This window comes from Chenopodium album, chromosome 3 (genome assembly GCF_948465745.1).
Source record: "Chenopodium album chromosome 3, dcCheAlbu1.1, whole genome shotgun sequence".
Classification (NCBI taxonomy): domain Eukaryota; kingdom Viridiplantae; phylum Streptophyta; class Magnoliopsida; order Caryophyllales; family Amaranthaceae; genus Chenopodium; species Chenopodium album.
The window spans coordinates 71,751,066-71,769,482 of NC_137836.1; the positions used below are offsets into that span (position 1 = coordinate 71,751,066).

General features: G+C 34.6%; 2 protein-coding genes across 3 annotated transcripts; one reads left to right on the plus strand and one right to left on the minus strand.

The window, feature by feature from the left end:
* The first annotated feature begins 371 nt into the window (after nt 1-371).
* LOC145616061 (rho GDP-dissociation inhibitor 1-like) lies at nt 372-4,572 on the plus strand. Its single transcript, XM_081670796.1, has 5 exons — nt 372-731; nt 1,790-1,853; nt 1,954-2,175; nt 3,546-3,670; nt 4,297-4,572. The coding sequence occupies exons 1-5, from the start codon at nt 564-566 to the stop codon at nt 4,363-4,365; spliced, it is 648 nt and encodes a 215-aa protein (XP_081526922.1). The 5' UTR covers nt 372-563; the 3' UTR covers nt 4,366-4,572.
* A 1,154-nt stretch (nt 4,573-5,726) lies between these two features.
* Nucleotides 5,727-16,839, minus strand: LOC145616077 (phospholipid--sterol O-acyltransferase-like). Of its 2 annotated transcripts, XM_081670797.1 has the most exons (16): nt 16,408-16,839; nt 15,437-15,572; nt 14,717-14,861; nt 13,356-13,525; nt 13,204-13,280; nt 12,286-12,499; nt 12,019-12,187; nt 11,476-11,575; nt 11,041-11,135; nt 10,225-10,276; nt 10,063-10,134; nt 9,145-9,313; nt 8,251-8,355; nt 8,082-8,166; nt 7,914-8,001; nt 5,727-6,079 (listed from the first exon to the last, which is right to left on the minus strand). In XM_081670797.1, the coding sequence occupies exons 1-15, from the start codon at nt 16,657-16,659 to the stop codon at nt 7,920-7,922; spliced, it is 1,923 nt and encodes a 640-aa protein (XP_081526923.1). In that variant the 5' UTR covers nt 16,660-16,839; the 3' UTR covers nt 5,727-6,079; nt 7,914-7,919. The 2 variants fall into 2 exon arrangements, with proteins under 2 accessions (XP_081526923.1, XP_081526925.1); XM_081670799.1 differs by lacking the exon at nt 11,476-11,575 and having other exon boundaries at nt 11,041-11,163.
* Between the last annotated feature and the right edge of the window lie 1,578 nt (nt 16,840-18,417).

An 18,417-nucleotide genomic window follows, 5' to 3' on the forward strand; every position in this document is an offset into this window, starting at 1 on the left:
AGCATTAATTTGTCCAATTTCGTGTCATTTTTGTGACTCGTAAATCAATTTCCCCAACAGATGTATCCTTTTCTTCTGTTACCGTTAGAAAAGTCAATAAAAATTGTATAAATGGGGCTCGTAACTCGGCGATCACAGCTAGGAAACAACTTTATAAGTGGTTTCTTGTTTTTTTTTATTGTCAAATAAAAAAATACATGAACTATAACTACTATGAATTGTTTCTTTACAAATTTACATACAAATTCATTATTCCAAGAGTCCAAGTCTCCGAAAGTGGGGGAGCCGATGGGCACCAACCAAACGAGCCGTTAGTAGAAAACACAGTCTGAATAGACCGACAAAATCAAAAAATATAGTGACGCAGACAAATCCACTTAAAAAAGTTTGACACTTTACACTTGAATCATAGACCCAGAACACACACAAAAATTCAGAAACAAGAGGGACATTCCCGCCCCACCAAATCAAACCCCAAACTTTATTATTTTTGGATTTTTGCCCATTTTAATCCTAGAAAGAGAAAGAGTAGTTGATAGAAAGAGAAAGGTATTGAGTCAAAAATGGCAGATGGGAAAAGAGAAGAAGCAGGGTCATCTTCAATTTCTGGGGAAGAACATAAAGAGAAGAATGTGGAAGAAGAAGTTGATGAGTTTGCAATTGATGGGTCTTTTGCTAAGTTTGTTCCTCCTCCTCTTGTTCCTCTTCAACACCATCTTGAGAAAGACAAGGTTTTTATTTTGAATTTTTTTTTCCAATTTTTGGGTACTAATTTGTTTGTTAAGTTATGCTTTTTTAGAAGAAATTTCTAATATTATGTTCTGGGTTTTCTGGGTTTTTGTTTGAGTTCTGGGTTCATAATTTGATTCTAGGTTTTTTATTTTAATTCTGTGCAATTTGTTTAGCATATTCAATAGAATCAGAAAAAAATAATAATAAATAAATAAATATATTAATAAAACCCATAATTATCATTGCTGATTTGTAAGAATTGTGTTGAACTTTGGATTAAACTAGTGTACAGTTGAATAATGATGAAAGATATAGGAGAGTGTTAAAACTCAATTCTAGGGTTTAATTTGCTCTGTTTACCTATGATTTTATTAAGTTTACTTGGGTATAATCAAGTACAGATATGGTCGAGTGTTAGGATTATATTGTTTTTGTGCTACTTCATAATTCGATGTGCGAAATGGCTACTACTAAGAACCTTTGAGTGTACTTGTTTTGTGTGAAAGAAGAACTATTTGGGACAAGGACAAGCTAAGTGAATGATGTACAATGAAGTGCTATTTGAACCCAAATTGATTGCTTTGGGTGTGTTTTAGTTATTGTGTTGAATGTGTAGTATTGCAATTTCGATTTTTGAATATCCCAAAGGATAGTTCAATTTTCATCTTCTATATACTGTCAGTGTTAAGTATATAGCTTTCGGTAAACTTAACACACTTCAATGTCATTTTGTAGAAGTTTTAAATACTGCAATCAGTGGATTTTGAACTTTATATCATATTTCTTTATTATACTCCCTATGTTTTGAGGTAGTGGTCACATTGTCCTAAGTCCTAACCTTTAATATTGAAGATATGACATGATATTACAAAACGATCCTTTGCAATAGATATGTAAATTCTATCCGTTTTGTTGTGGATATTGGAAGGAGATTTCACACATACAGTGTATCTACTATTTTTGTGCTCTTTTTCTATAGTATATTTTTATACATTCATGTATTCTGGGATCAAATTATGTGTAACAGTGTAAGTGTTAAATTTACATTTTGTCACAGGATGATGAGAGCTTAAGGAGGTGGAAAGAGAAGCTACTAGGCTGTGTTGAAGGAGATATAAATGGTTGGCCTTCAGATACCTTTTGATGCTTTTCTTTTGCCTCTTTGCACTGAATTTCTTGTATACTAATTATTAATATTATCCTTTTGCATTTCTTTGTTAGGCCAAGTGGAACCTGAAGTTACATTTCACTCCATAGGAATTATATCTGATGAGCTTGGAGAAAATAATACTCCTTTGCCTTTGGACGAAATCCAGGCCAGCAAAGTTCTGTTTTCACTCAAAGAGGGTTCTCAATATCGTTTTAAGCTAGCCTTCACTGTCAAGTACAACATTGTCTCTGGTCTCACCTATTCCAATACCGTATGGAGAGCAGGAATTCAGGGTGAGTGTTGTTGTTTAAGTACGAAATTAGTCTCTGAACTTCAGCTTTAGTTGAGATCATTGGCAGTAAAATTTTGCTGTTTTGTTGCAGCATGTGATTTCAAATCTTCAAAACTGATTTAGTAACAAATGAATTAGTTGCTCAACTCATAAGTTACTCTGAAAAGTGATCATCTTATTAAAATTTCACTTCAAGCGTGTGCTGCTGCCTATTTATTTTTACCAAAATTCAGAATGTTTATGCTTAATTTGACCAAGTTCACTTCACAAGCCTCATCCATAGATTTTACTAGTGAACTCATCCGTTGATACCAAAGATATTATTGTGCTCTTGCTGTTGGTTTGGTTAATTATACATGAAGGAACAGCCTGAACTTGCATTAAGTTCCTGATTTCTATAACAGTTTCAAACTCTCCTTCTGATTTGATTCCCTAATTGTATATTTCTCTATTGTTATCTTCCATGGAAACTTTGCTACTCTATTATGAAACTGTTTGGGTGTTCTATTCTGAGTGAACTCAAGTGGAAATTTACTGTACAAGAGTGACATCAATGAGAAGAAATAGCCGATAAAATGTAAACTCTTTTTTTAAGGGTAACTGTGTTTGGACCTGCCCATGTACTATAGGGTGAGTGACTGTCATTACAGACTTGGAAAAATCTTTTCCTGAGTAGACTTTATGAAATGTAATTCGATGTGAAGTGCAGTGTTTCTTCTTTTAAATGTGGCCTATGTTGGAAGAATTTGACTAGATATTGGCCTTGTTTGGCAAGTGGCTGTTGGCGGTTGGTTGTTGGCTGGTTCACTTGGCTTGTTTGACCAGCTGGTATGTTTGGCTGTTTATAATGGCTTTTGAAATTGGCTGTTAAAGCTGGCTGTTTATAAAAGTGTTTGGTAAATTAATTGTTGGTAGTTGGCTGTTTATTAGATACTTTGTGGGCCAACAAAAAAGCTACTCAAAGCAGCTTTTTCATTTTGGCTTAAAAGCCAGCTTTTTCACTGGCTAAAAAGCCAATTACCAAACACATTTTTTGGTTGTTTGACCACATAAAAAAGCCAAAAGCCAAAATCTATCCAAAAAGCCATTTACCAAACATGACCATTGATTTTGTTTTGGTGGGTTATAGTGAGAGTATGCCCTGTGCAATTTGCTGTATATTTCAGGCTGTTTATCAGTTCTAAATAATTATAGGAAGCTAGTCACTCTTATGCACAATTGCCAGTTCTAAATAATAATAGGAAGCTAGTCGCTTTTATGCTCAATTGCCATTTTGTTGTCCTAGTTTACATAGAACTTTGTCAGTACATAGAACTTTGTCAACCTTTACCATTGTATATTTGTATTCATTACCTGTTTCATTTGTTTTAGTGGATCAAAGTGAGGGAATGCTAGGCACCTTTGCTCCACAACAGCAACCCTATGAACACCTCCTAGATGAGGAGATTACCCCGTCTGGTGCTCTAGCAAGAGGAGTTTACTCGGCAAAACTGAGGGTAAGTTGCTAAATTCCACTACTATTTACCAAGATTTTATTCTTTTTGTTGTTGTTGTTGTTGTAAGCAGAAGAGGGTCAGTACTTAGTGCAATTAAAAAAAAAAAAACTCAACTGCACTAGTACAACCTATGTTACATTGACACGGGTTGTTGTGCACACACACATGAAGGTTATATCTTGTTCGACTTGTGCCCGTGGCAAAATTGCACACACATTGACTACCCCACATCTCATGCTTTGTTCCACTATTGTGCACACACATATGGAGGTTATATATTGTTCTACAGACCCACAGGATTTATAGTTTGCCTATTTAATTTATTGTCCTGTTTTATACAAAAGTCTTTAATACATATACATCCCACTATCAAATATGACAAGGTGCTGGCAACCAATGGCCTACGAAATTGAAGTTGTATTTGTAGATTTTGATAAAGTTGAAAAAGTTGGGTTAGAACCCTTAGTTGTAGCTGAAATCGTCATTGTCAGTCTGAGGGCCATCGACAACAAGATAATGAAACACGTAATCACAACGCGATAACAACAGGAAAAAGAGATCAGCTTTCTTTCTGTACTTTCATTCATTGAGGATTTTTCCCTGATTCCATTTGCCCTTGTTTGCAGTTTGTGGATGATGACAAGAAATGTCACATGGAGCTAAGTTATACTTTTGAAATTACAAAGAGAAGCTAGCTCATACTCTCTGGGAGTCTCATTGCACATGTCTGTTATGTTACTTTCATTATCGTGTGTATAACAGGTTTATGATAATTTCCGAATGTTACAACTCAAGTCGTTGTTCCATTGTTAAGGGCAATACCTATGAATCTGAAACATTGACAAGAACTCAGCCATTATTAGCTCCAATCTATTAAAGAAATTGAAAAGATAGTTTTACTACTTTGAAGTTACCCTTTTTTTTCTCTTCTTTTTTTAATATATAATGTCATGTACAATAATTGTACATACTATAAATTCTTAATTATGTCACAAGTTATTTTCTACTTTGTGTATAAAAGAGAGAATTATAAGATAATATTCGCTATTTCGCTTTCTTAATTTGACCCAAAATAAAATTGCATATGGAATATTACTTTGTGAAAGAACACATCCTCATATTCTATGATACATGTTCTGTCAAAAAAAAAAGTTTTAAAAAGTGGCTTGTTAAATACTGTAAGTAATTATTAACCTGTTACTCCATATGATTTAATGATCAAGATTTATCCTTTAATTTCTTCCTTTCCCTCCTCCCTCCTATCCTAAGATAACACACAAATCACTGAGCTTGAATGCTGCTCTCGTTCCCATCTCCACTCACACTGACCCATCTCTACCCCATAGTAACCAGTTAACCACCACAGCTGCCACCCCACCATCACTGCCAGACCACCACCACCACAAGATCACCGCTGGACCAACCACCACCACAAGACCAACCACCAATTACTCAGCAACCACTGTCACCATCACCACCAATTCACCAATATCATGTTATCCAACTTCTAAATCTCAAGTGAACCATACTCTTTACTAAGACCTGACAATCGGGTGGGTCAGGTTGGGTTTATATACGCGCATAAATGGAGACACCAATACCTTAGCCTAATATTGGAGATGAGTTGGGCAACGAACTGCAGTTGGTACCTGTTATGTTATGTCATTATGATAATTATGCAAGCTTTCCTTTGTACTCTGATTTCCTGTTGCTCCCTGCTAGGCTGCTAGCAACTAAATGATTGCCGTCATTGGAATAGCCACGGTTTCCTTTCCTTTACAGCTCCAATTGTCTCCTCAATTGACTTCTATTTCCCTCATGATATGGCTTATTTAGAGTGTACAAAAATGATGATTTGTTGTTCATATACGACAATCAACTTTGTATGGCAATTCATATACCCCAAGTTTTTTGTTCTAAGCATTCATATGAGCTGAATACTGTTGGTTCTAATCGGAATTTGTTCAAAGCATTCAAAACATAGTTCCATTGATAGTAGTTCTAATTGGAATTTTATTAGTTCTCCAAGTAATAATACAGTTACGGAGACAATGAATATCAGATGTAATTACATGAATCCATTGAATAAAACTTCATCACAGCAAAAATATTACAAAGATGAATTTATGTACAGCAGAAATGAATTATATGAGTCTACTGACCTACATGTCTACTTCGTTTCTATAACATTTGTGTTTTGCCTTTGTGGAAGATTTACGATGCACAATAGTTGTCAAGAATCACTAAGCAATCTGAAGCTTAAGCAAAAATACAACAGAGAATGATATGGGTGCAACTCCCAACAGCTAATTTCTGGACTAGAACTCCCAACAGCTAATTTCAGGACTACACTGTCAATTTGTGTGGGAACAAACAAGCGCCTTCTTTATCAATTATTGCATTGGTCAGCTGAAAATGAAAATCTGGGATTAGCACAGGGGGGAATATAACCTATAAGCAGACATCAAACGCTTAATAGCCCGAAATTATAATGTAAATTGACACTCACTAAGCTCAGAAGGGCCAAGGTTTATATGTAATTTGTCAACTGCTATATATGATTTGACAAGCAAGGCTATCGAAGGAGAATAAATTGAACTCAATCTACTATTAAGCAAACCAATTAGTAGACTAACCAGTCAAAACTGCTCATATGCATCCAATATACTCTTTTTGCCTCAACTTACTCTACCTGCAAACGTACAATTCTAGTTTCTAGATTGAATAGTCAAATCCTTAGGGTTAATTTGCCCCAATCTACTCTATACTAAACACCCCCCATATGTTACTCGTAATAGAGGAGCTCATTTCAGAGTGGATTTGCAATTAAGGTTAAACAATAAAAACCCTTGAATCTACCACAAGCCACTTTACAGTATCACACATCCAAATTTAAAGTATCAATGTACCAAACACTTCTGAGAATATAAAGTAACTCCTAATATTGCTATATACTTCATCTTCCTTGCTATATACTTCATCTTCCTTGCTATATACTTAATCTTCCATTGCTATCTATTACTCCCTTAGTCCATTAATGTATGCTCCAAGTACAATGTGCACGGTTTTTTATACTAAGTGGAGTGAAGTTAATGAAAAGGTAACATTGTGGGACCACTTATTGTTGACGAGGACAGGGATGAGAAAGATACGAAACAGGTACATAATACACTAATTTATAAACAAAATAAAAAATAAAAGAGGATACAAAGTATTATACTACTCTATATATATATATATATATATATATATATAAAAATTAAAAATAATAATAAAAACCGTTTTTAAAACAAAGATTTATGAATATTTTGATAATATTTGGTCAAATTAACTTCATTTATTCAAATAAGATGAAAAAATCAAAATACTCAAAATGAATATATTGATAACAATAAAACTTAGTTACTTTTTTTAAGTACAAAATTATATATCTAAGTACCCAATGAATTAGGAGTACATACTGCATATCCGGTATGGGTATGATAATCAATTGAACTACCAATGTTACATAGTATATAGTAATCTTCTATATTGGTAGTACGAAAAGTAAAACTTAAGATCAAATCCTAAGTAATAAACCGAGGGAGTATAAAGGTATGGGACTCTTGTGGAAGCATGAAAGATTCATGTACAATAGATGGTTCCTACAAGGTGCCCCAAGTCCCCAACTCCTAAATTGGTGCAGGGGTTTTTCTGAGTTTCATGTTTTTGCTCTATGGTCTCTTCTTTTGTTTCATTGCTTTTCTATACCCTAAGGTCCAAGCTCGACATGGCCTTTCTATCGCAATTGATGCTGGATTTCGAAAGATTATTCTTGAGACTGACTTGCTGAAATTACACCAGCATTTGAAGAACAATATTTTTGAGAATTCTCCCTTTGGTCTGATTGTAAAAGACATCTTATGTCTTGCTAAATCTTGCTCCTTTATTTCTTTTATTCATGTTGGGAGGGAGGGGAATAGGGTGGCTCACCGCTCACAATCTTGCTCATTTAAGCAAAGATTTTGATGTAATGAGTGTGTGGTTAGAAGAGCTCCCTGAGAGTATAATGCCTGCTGTAATTTCTGATGCTCAAAGCATGAGTTAATAAAATTTGCTAGCTTCCCGTCAAAAAAAAAAAAAAAAAAGTCCAAGCTCATAGCTAGGTAGTTTTCTTTGGTTTCTTATAGTAAAGGCATTACTTCTGCAATCATCCAAAAATGTGCAATCAAATCAAACACTAAATCAACTGTAAGTACTATACCAGACATTATATATAATGTAGCAATAGATCTGCTGAAGAATCCCTTAACCGACAGCTCTGTCCAAGGTGAACATCACCGAATGCATACCTGCATCACAAGGGAATAAGTTCTTGAGATTGAAATAAAAAGGCATAGCTTCAGTACCAATCAGAATAATAATTATGTACCTATATTCACAATATTCAGGCCATGCGCAACGAGCTTTACCATAATCCCAATAACAGTCATCATTTCTTAAAGGTCCCCGCTTCGCTGTTGCAATTTGATATCATATTTTAGGAATATGTAACATATATCTAAGAAACCAACTAAATTATAAAAATAATAATATATCACCTTTAGTGACAAACTTTGATTTTGCTGCAGGATTAATATCGTGCCACATCTCAAGCCACAACTCCCTCATTAATGCAGGGGATCTGACCATATTCCTGTGATTTACTACATGGAAAGAACAACAGTTTACATGAGAAAAGTTCACATTGAAAAGACCTCTATAAAACATATGATGTCATGATGCATAGAAAGGAAAGGTGTCTGTCATTCCAGCTCTGTTAGACACGAATTCATGTATTCTAGCGTAACTAGAAAACTTATACTCCCTAATTGTTTAACTGACATTTCTGACACATAGGAACATACCCCATGTCATCGGAACCTAACAAGAAATATCTATGCTGTCCAGCATGGATAACAGGAAAGGAGAGTACTGATATCTGATGTAGTAATTATGCCTCAAGTTTACAAGCACTTAAATTAATCCTTTTTCTGCATATAAATGATAAAGAGTTGAAAACTCAAAAGTATGAATGATAGATGGGGTTTTAACTTGAGACCTTACTCAGCTACTGTAACTGAAAATAAACTTTAACCATAGGTCTAAGGACTCATGCCTCCTGGGACAACAATCAAATCTCAATAGTCATTTTCTAGAAAAGAAGAACTACTTTCAGCATACTAAGTTTCAACTCTTGTCACATATACTTCTAGAATTAAGATTTTCATCACGAAAATCCCAGCATGATAAATACACATAATAATGTAACCGGAAAATGCAAGTAGTACCCTATTCCAAAGTCTAGTTGTAATGGATTATCAGTTTCACTGATCATGAATATAGCAATCTACTTCCACAGAAATCAGGGAAGCTTAGAGTCAGATGAAAGAGTAACTGGACAAAAGGTGTCTAGCTTCTCTATCGCACTAAAGTCCAGTCCAGGGATTTTATACCTTTATCAAGCTCCCACACAGCCGTCCTCCTTCCAGGAATGCTCTCAGAATCTTCATAGTATGTTATGTATTTAACTCTAGGTGACCTTGTCATATTTGGAATTATGTCAGCTCCACGATCATGTGTTACATTGAGCTCTACCTGAACATCTGTTCCGTCATGCTCTGTCTACAAAAAAACAACAAAGTAGACTTACAGCAAATATACCCCAAAATGATTTTTACTCGTCTAAGTGATACAGAAAGCATAAGCAACAAGGAGTGCTTCAAGCGACAAATGGGACATAATCCTAAAATAAAAAGTGGTGAACAGGCCATAGGACCATATTTACAAATATGCAGTTAGAAAAGAACACTGCCAATATACAGTATTCAAGAATTTTCTTTTCAATCATTTGCTTTTCACATATAAACCTGTTCCACCATGACCAATTCGGTGATTTGCCAATACTAATGTATATGGAAAATATGGTTGAGAAATAACACCATTCCTCCAGTCAAATTTCCTCGTTGGGGCATAATCTAATGTAATGTCAAAGACATCCGCAGAGTGGGTCAAAATATGACTAACTACCTCCTCTCTACTATTTTTTGGTCTCCCTCTTCCTTGCTGTGAACCACTATTCCCAAATCCGATGCACCTATCTACTTTGTGGTCTTATGTTTTTGTTCATACTTCATAGTACACACCATCTCAGCCTAAGCATCTTACGGTCTTACCTCCAACAAATCCCAGCCTGACAAATGTCTTGCTTGGTTCCTAACCTGACTACAGTGCTGAATGCCTCCAAATTTCTCAAATATATTTCAGTAAAATAACAGGGATAGACTATGCTTGCTGAAAGGCTCTAGAAAGGTAATGACAGATTTAAATGTTGAAAAGGTAGAATTTTTAATGCCTCACAAGACTTGGCATACCTGAGGAGTCCTTGTTATGTTAACATTTGGTCCCAGCCAATTTTTGCACCAAGAAAGGGAATGATAAGCTACCTGATACAAGGTTGTAAACAAAAGAAGTAAGCAACCTAAAGTTAGCATGCTTTAACCAATAAATAGAAATCAAAGTTTTGTAAGGCTTACAGTCTCATCACCACTTGTAGCTCCTGGATTTCCTTCAACGAGATTTCCTGACCTAGAGGAAGATATAATTTGCCACATACAATTAAAACAGAGTCCATGCTTTGAGATGATAAAAGACAGAATTGCAGTTTATAAGATATAACCAGTGGGATTTCAAATAAAACAGCTTATCAACTAAGACAGTAAATGAGATCATAGTGAAAGATATTGGATGTAAGAATATAGTAGATCATAAAAAAAAAAAAAAGATAGCCTCCAAACAAATACATACACTACCAGGAAACTTAAATAATTACATTTCACGAAATGCAAATTCATTAATAAAAATGTGATTTTCACAAAGATGACTACCGAACATACATGATATAACAATGGATAATTAGCAATCAATCCATCAATCATATGTATATACATACCTACAAACATAAATTTATAGAGTTATTTTTAAGAAGTTCGGGATCATGATACCTACAGGTAAAAAATTATATATATAAAACAGAACAAGTTCCAAGACTTCTAACATTATAAAAAAAAAAGGAACATTTAAAGAGTAATCAGAGATGACATGTATTCAGATAATTGGGATTTATTTCCCTTCACAAATTTGAAAATATAGAATATAGATGCCAATAGAAGCATTATCAAAAGCTTTCCAAGTAGTTTTCTTTCAGGTATACAATATAGTGTCAGCAATGAATGATTCATGTTGAAAGTGGATAAATCACAAATCAGAGAGAGTTCCAGAAAAGAAATCTGCACCTACAATAGCTAACCTGAATATATAAAAGCATGGAATGTATGATATGTATTGCTTACCTCGAATATAAAGATCCTTCTATCTCATAGATGATATCAGTTACGATCCAATTATCAGGATAAGGCTTTCCACTGGGGGCAAAGTAGTAACCAACCTGTTTTGCAATTGCCAAGATGCCAGAGCTGTCATTCAGCACCACATTTTATAAGCTAAATGTAGGATCATACTTAAAATTGGACAAACAAAAGGAAATATGGATGGGGAACCACACAAATGAGAAAAGAAATCAAGACCTTCCACCACATACATTCCATAGAAAATCAAATTTCTGGCACATGTGAGGGCATGAATTTTAATCAGAAAAAAGCCTTCACAAAATTTTGACAGGAACATTAAAAATAGGATGAGTGTGAAGACAGATTAACAAGCTTAATGGTAGAGGATATATTTACAAAAATACACCAGCTCAAACTTTTCATGAATGGATACAATACCTCTGTTTTTGAATCTACTCCATAGATGCAGAAAACATTTTTTAGTGGTGGCCTATCCCAAGGAGTGAGTGGATTTACAACAGGGTCTCCATGATATGACCTGGTAAAGAAATATATACACATTAACACACAGAAACCAGACAAACTATTACCACATCATCTGGAAAGTGCAATCAGGAATGCCAATGTACTACAGTTACAAAAAAAACCTTCACAATTTCCCTAACCATTTTAATAGTTGTTGGTAATACCAAGATGACTCTAGCCAAAGAAGATCTAAGAAGAGCTTCTTATCTTTCAACAACATTATGGCTCACATTATGTGAAGCTTCACAAAACCAAATAAAAAGCAAGATTCCAAGGAAACCTACTTCTAACAGAGCCTACATAGTTTGCCTTAGGGCACATAATGCGCATTTGGAGAGCTTCAAAAGAGAAAGTTAATAACATTAGGCATACCTTGTAGATAATAAGTCATGGATCACATCTCTAACCATTTGAATATCAAAATTAAACAAAAATAGCTCACAACAGAAAGCTTACTTTTGCAACTGATGCAAAAGCCTTTTGCTATCTGGGTCATAGTCCTCAATTGCTTTAAAAAATGTTCCATCTGATACCTCTCGAGCAGTAAAGGACAACTGAGTTGGAAGATTACATTCCATGCTAGTATTCTCCATAACATCCAGAACAGATGGATGAGCATCAGAACCTGATTACACATTAAGAAAACAATAAAATGATTGCAAATGGTTCCACCTTTCATTTGTAGACTAATATGTATGACAGTATGAGTATTAAAAGTCTCACTGTGAAAGGAAGGAATTTCGATGTTGATCAGATTTGTGGGCCACCCTGAATAGTTACTCTTAAACTCCTCTTCTTCACAGTGATAGGCATGATGAACTTCCTTTCCCTTTTCAGTAAAGTGCCTCCAATATTTATCATCCGTTTTACAGTATTTTGAAAATGGCAACATCCAAGGCGAAGAACCAAAAGAATTGAACATTAAACGAGCAGTTCCCTACATGGAAGATAGTATTAGGTTAGTATCTTTGAACAATCAAGGAGTGTAGGGACAAATATACAAGAAAGATTTTAAACTTCAATGTCTAAGGCGAGCTCGGATTTCCTGAATATAATGACAAGTTGACATGCTATTCATCTTCCTTGCTTTCATCTGTGCTATTCCATGGGGAATTTTCTGGCAGTTACCATTGAATGATGTAAAGAGTGATTGGCCAATGATCTTATCATAAATAGTTTCTAGAGGAATCCTGGTCCTCTTATGATGTAATCTCCCATAGCATTTTAAAAAAGCTTCTCTTTGTATCTTTATTTATAGAAAATAAAACCCATAAGAAAAAACTTTTTTTGGAGTTTTAGAATGAAAAAGCACTTGACACTAAGATATAAACAGCCATTTGGTTCAGGGTCAGCTGGATAAGGAAAGGTCAACTTCCTTTCTACATGTATGGCTGACTAATTTTCTTTTTCCCTCTAGGTGTTCTGGTAAATGGATTGACCCATTTCCCCTCTGAATTCTGTAACCCCCCCCCCCCCCCCCCCCCGCGTCTAAAAAACAAAGAAAGGAGAGTTCCATTTCCAATTTTCCAACCAGTTAATGCTTAATGGGCAGTGTAATGGACATTGCAGGCAAAAACAGCACATGGTAAAATTATGCTCAATATATACCGTATGAGGCCAATACAAAAGGAAACGAAGAACCTCAGATATTGGAACACCAAAGGTGAATCCAGAAAGTGCAGCCTTGATAGTTTCAGTTGCACCGAGAAAAGGGGCTCCTGTAGAAAACAAAATCATTCACATATGTGCATGCAAAAAAACTTCTTTCAAATAAATGGTTAAAGTAAGCATACCAACAGCAAAATAGGCATGGATGTGTTTATCAAGCCAATTCATATATTCTTTCGGAGCGACCTCAAGCTTTAACCACTCTAGAAAGTATCGAAAAACATTGTTTCCAAGTGAATGAGCAAATACTAATGAAGGGCCTCCACGAAGTTTATGAGCAGTTTCAAAAGTCAGCCTGCAGCATCAGTAGAAATTTAAAGATTAATAGACAATAGAGGTATGAGAGGTAAGATAACATATTCCGACTACCAAACAACAAAGGTTTTCAGAGAGATTAATAGAGAGAAGGATTTCATGACCATCATTACAGTAATTACTTCAAACTTTCTACGAAGAGAATCAACAATATCAAAAGACCCAATGCACCTTTTGATTCCGGAACATACTCCATATGAAAATGGGTGCATGTATTGATGTATGTATAGGAAACCCATTTAGTAAAAATGATAGCTACTAAAACTGGAGAGTTGGCAAGACAAGAGAAGCAACTGCCAGAAAAAGTTATCTAAAAAGTGAACAAATTCTATCTCAGTCAAATAGTCCATTAAAGCAACCTTCTCTTACAAATAAATGCATAGATAATTCATGGCTTCTCTATGGGAGCAGGAAAGATAAAAAGAAAATTTACATTTTCACCATACCTTAGTCAGTCTTTTAGGGTTACTAACAAGTAAGACAGCATTAAAATCCCCCCCCCCCCCCCCCCAAAAAAAAAAAAAAAAAAAAAAAAAAAAAAAAAAAAAAAAAAAATTATTGCGTAAAAGATAATAGGTGATTGTACAGTTGGTTAAGTAAACATAAAATAAGGATTTGAGGGTGTAGCAGTCAATGAACAATGATATGATACAAGATTCCAGAATATGCTCAAGAATGTGAAAATTCCCTATAATTAACCATGGATATTAAAGTAAGTAGTGTTCAACTTAACTTCTAAATTAAATACTGACCAAAAAGCAAAGTCAGGAGAGAAAAAGAAAAGTGAAGAGGATCCCGATCCAGAACTCTAAATTTATGTGTGCAGTACACCTATACACCCCTTAATTTCATATATGCAGGTCAAATAACAAAATACTTCATAACAATTATGCTACAATAATTTTTTACAGATTGAACAGCAGCAACAGGAAAAGTACAATTAACAATGTACTTTTTTCTTAATGATCTGAGAGTAAACACATTAAGGATGGGATTTTTGCTTATTTCCCACTTGCTTTTCATTTTAGAGGCATATATAGCACAGAACGCATCCAGCAGTCATGAGAGCTCGAATGACAAAGTACACGAGCATGAATAATAAAAATTGGCCACCCAGATAAATCAAAAATAACAAATGTTGTGTGCATGAAATTATAGGATATATACGAACTTGAGTTTGTGGAAATAGAGGTCTCGCTCCTCAAGTTTTGATGGTGATAATCTCCAATCGTAAGGAACAGCAATTATTGCATTGGCCTCTATCCCAAACTCAATACACCACTTGACCCATTCTTTCCACACAGAAGAGAGGGGACCTGACAATTAAGACCATGCGCTTGGTGAAAAATAATTTATTAAGATAAGAAATGTCTCAACATCACATTTATGAAACAAAATGCAACTATACAAGGAACAAGCAGCTTATTTACAGCAATTGTCATGTATATTTCAAATAATGTTGAGCAAAGTGTTTATGTTGAGCTTTAAGCATGTTTCTGTATCAACTTAAATACAGGTCCAAGAGGTTGGTCAGGCAAGGTTAACAAGTTAGAACCCTGCAAATAAAAAATATTTTTTTAAAAAAAAGATGGGTTTTCTATATTTGCTCAAACTTGGTCATTTTTCTTTCTTTGGATAGGGAAAACCACTTGGACTGTATGACCAGAAATCATCTCCAGTTATCCACATATTTATGTTCCACAAAGTTTCTCCATCAGTAAGTTGCTTCGATAAAGGAATCAATTATTATACATAGTACAAAACAAGCCCCATTCGTCCTTTACACACAAGCTCTTCATCACACACACATACACACACACATGGAGAGGAGGAAGAGTAAACTACATTTACAAATAAATACAAAGTATGTACAAAAAAGTCGATTGTATACCTGTTATGTAACCTGGGTCTAGTTCTGTTATCGCAGATAGTCCACTATCTGGCCTTGACTTGCATTCAGGGTGATCTGTTTGATTGTAAGGCTCTAGCATGATACATTTGAGCCAGCAATTTACGGCAGAAAGCAGCTGCAAACAAATATGAAAGCTTTATATCTGTTTTAGTCCATTTTTGTTAATGACATCAAATAAACTAACCTGAGTGTTCTAAACTTAGAATCAACCATAGGTTCAATATCTGATCACTAAGACATAGCAGGATATATTACGCTAGGGAACTAGTAACTCGACATACGTCTGGTTTGCAGAATTGACATAAAGACCATGGTGATCAAAGGTAAGATACAAATCCCTCCATCTAGAATCAATAACCACATAGTCCCAATTATCACAGTTTGAGGTTTTACTGTAATTTATAATACTTAGTTGTCTTCTTTCCAAATTCTTTCTGTCAATTTTGTTAAAATGGAAGTATCTTAGGATATTCGACAATCTATAGACATCGAAAAATGATAGGTGTGACTATTTATGAAGTATTAGTTCACCACTAATATGAAAATTGATCTAGCAAAGAAATGAGTGCTAGGAATATTTCTTTACAGGATATCAACGACAAATGTCGAGTAGACAAATAGTTAACAGTTTGAAATTCTATGATCCAGAATCATAACCCAATTAAAATCTCTTCAAGAACAGTATAAAAGCAATATTCTATATAGAGATGATGCATAAAGTTAAATTAACAAACTATATCAAGAAAAACAGCACAAATTTAACACATTCAAAAATCAAATGAAGGATAATACACTAAAAGCAAAACCCATTAATCCAAACCCATTGTTTGTAACAAAAATTATAACAAGAATTATAAAAACCCAGAAATTGGTTTCCAAAATCAAACCCAAAAACCAAATTAATTAATTAAAATTAGTGAATATACAAAAAGAGGAAAAGGGTAAATTACCTTGGTAGTATCAAGCCAAACTAAATCAAGAGGATTAAAATCAAGAGGAGAATAAGGGCAATCAAGAATAGACCAAGCTCTCAACTGGGTAGAAGCAAATCCAGGAATTATAATACCAGAAAGTTTTCTGTAATCTCCTTTGAACTCTTCTTCCCCATAAACTAATGTAGGACTTTTAAAGAAAGTTCCCAGAATTAGAAAGATTAGGAATAGACCTCGCATTTTCAGCTCCAAGAAATGCGGAGCTGCCATTGAAGAGGAGAGAGAAGATGATGGTGATAATGGAGGGTTTAAAAAGGGGTTAGTAGTTTGGAATGTTCTGCCATTGATGAAGCTAATATAATGTCGAAAATGGGAGAAAAGCTACGATTGTACGAATGGTGAAAAAGTCGCTTTCGCAGTCGTAATGGGATATTTGTGAAAACTTTTTAGTAATTCCCTCGAGTACACTCTATTGGGGGAAGAAAAGTGAGAACGTGTAGACCGTGCGCAATTTCTATGTTACTGAAAACGATATTTATGGATTATGGAGTATTCTCGAAAAAGGCTACACATACAATGGTTGTATGTGGGCATGGTTGGGCCGGTTGGCAGCCTTTAATTGATTTACATTTTGGAGCCCACCTTTGGCAAATTTTAAGATGCACCACGCCTATACTTTTGAACAATTAGTAAAAAAATCTGGACAATTGCAAATTGTGAACATGTAGTAAAAACATCTTAACATCGCAATTTTGAACATTTAGTTAAAAAATCTGAACAATTGCAATGCATCATGCCTATACCTTTGAACATTTAGTAAAAAAAATCTGAACAATCGATAATTTTGAACATTTAGCTAAAAAATCTGAACATCGCCATTTTTGAACATTTAGTAAAAAAAATCTGAACAATCGCAATGCAGCACGCCTATAATTTTGAACTTTTAGTAAAAAAATATGAACAATAACAAATTTTGAACATATAGTAAAAAAATCTGAACAATCGCAAATTTTAAATTATTACGAGTAAGACAAATTTTGAACTAACTCGTAATAATTCAATAGTTTTGTAATATAAATTAACATTTAATGTATACAAAATGAACATTTCTTAATAAAATATGAACATAAAAATTGCATTGCATGTTTATGTTCAATTATTGTGACGTGTTCATATTTTTTTTTACTAAATGTTCATTTTTTGTAAAATGTTCAGTTTTTTTTTACTAAATGTTCAAAAGTATATTTGCGATTGTGGGTGCACCATGGTGCACCTAGTACTAATTGGCCACCTTTTTTCCCTCTTATTTTTTTCCTCCCTTTTTGATGTGGCATACATACAATGGTTGTATGTGGGCTACCACATACAACCATTGTATGTGTAGCATCACTCAGTATTCCCTCCGTCCTACTTCGTATTGTTTTTTCCACGGTATTTAAGAAATAAGAGAAGAAGTGTAAAAAAGTTAGACAAAAATTAAACAAATGTACAAGGCAATTGAATAAGGGGGTTGTTATTCATCGCTCCCATTTTACCGGGTAACGCTCTTATTTTGACTTGAAATTCCAATTTTACCCCTAACATTTAAATACGGTTTTTTCCACTTCCTGACCAACATTTCTCACTTTCTTACTTCTCTCTCTAACTCTTTTACTCTCTAACTCTCTAAAACACTCTAAATCTGAAAAAAAAAAAAAAAAAATCTTCCAAATTTTTTTGTTCATTTTTAAAAAAAACAACAATCATAAAAAACACAAAAAAGATGCGTGATTCGAGGCGAATAAGGCTGACATTCGGAGGGAGGAGTTTTGGCGGCGGTGGAGGTAGCGGCGGAGGCGGCGGCGACGGAGGCGAGCAGGTGATTTTTTTTTTTTTAATTACGGAACCTGGAACTTCCGCCCAAAAAATCCGGAAGTTCCAAGGAGGATCCGCTTGGAATTTCCAGATCATCCTTGGAACTTTTGGAAATTCTGGGCGGATGTTACTTCCGCCCAAAAAATTCGGAAGTTCCAAGGAGGATCCGGAAAT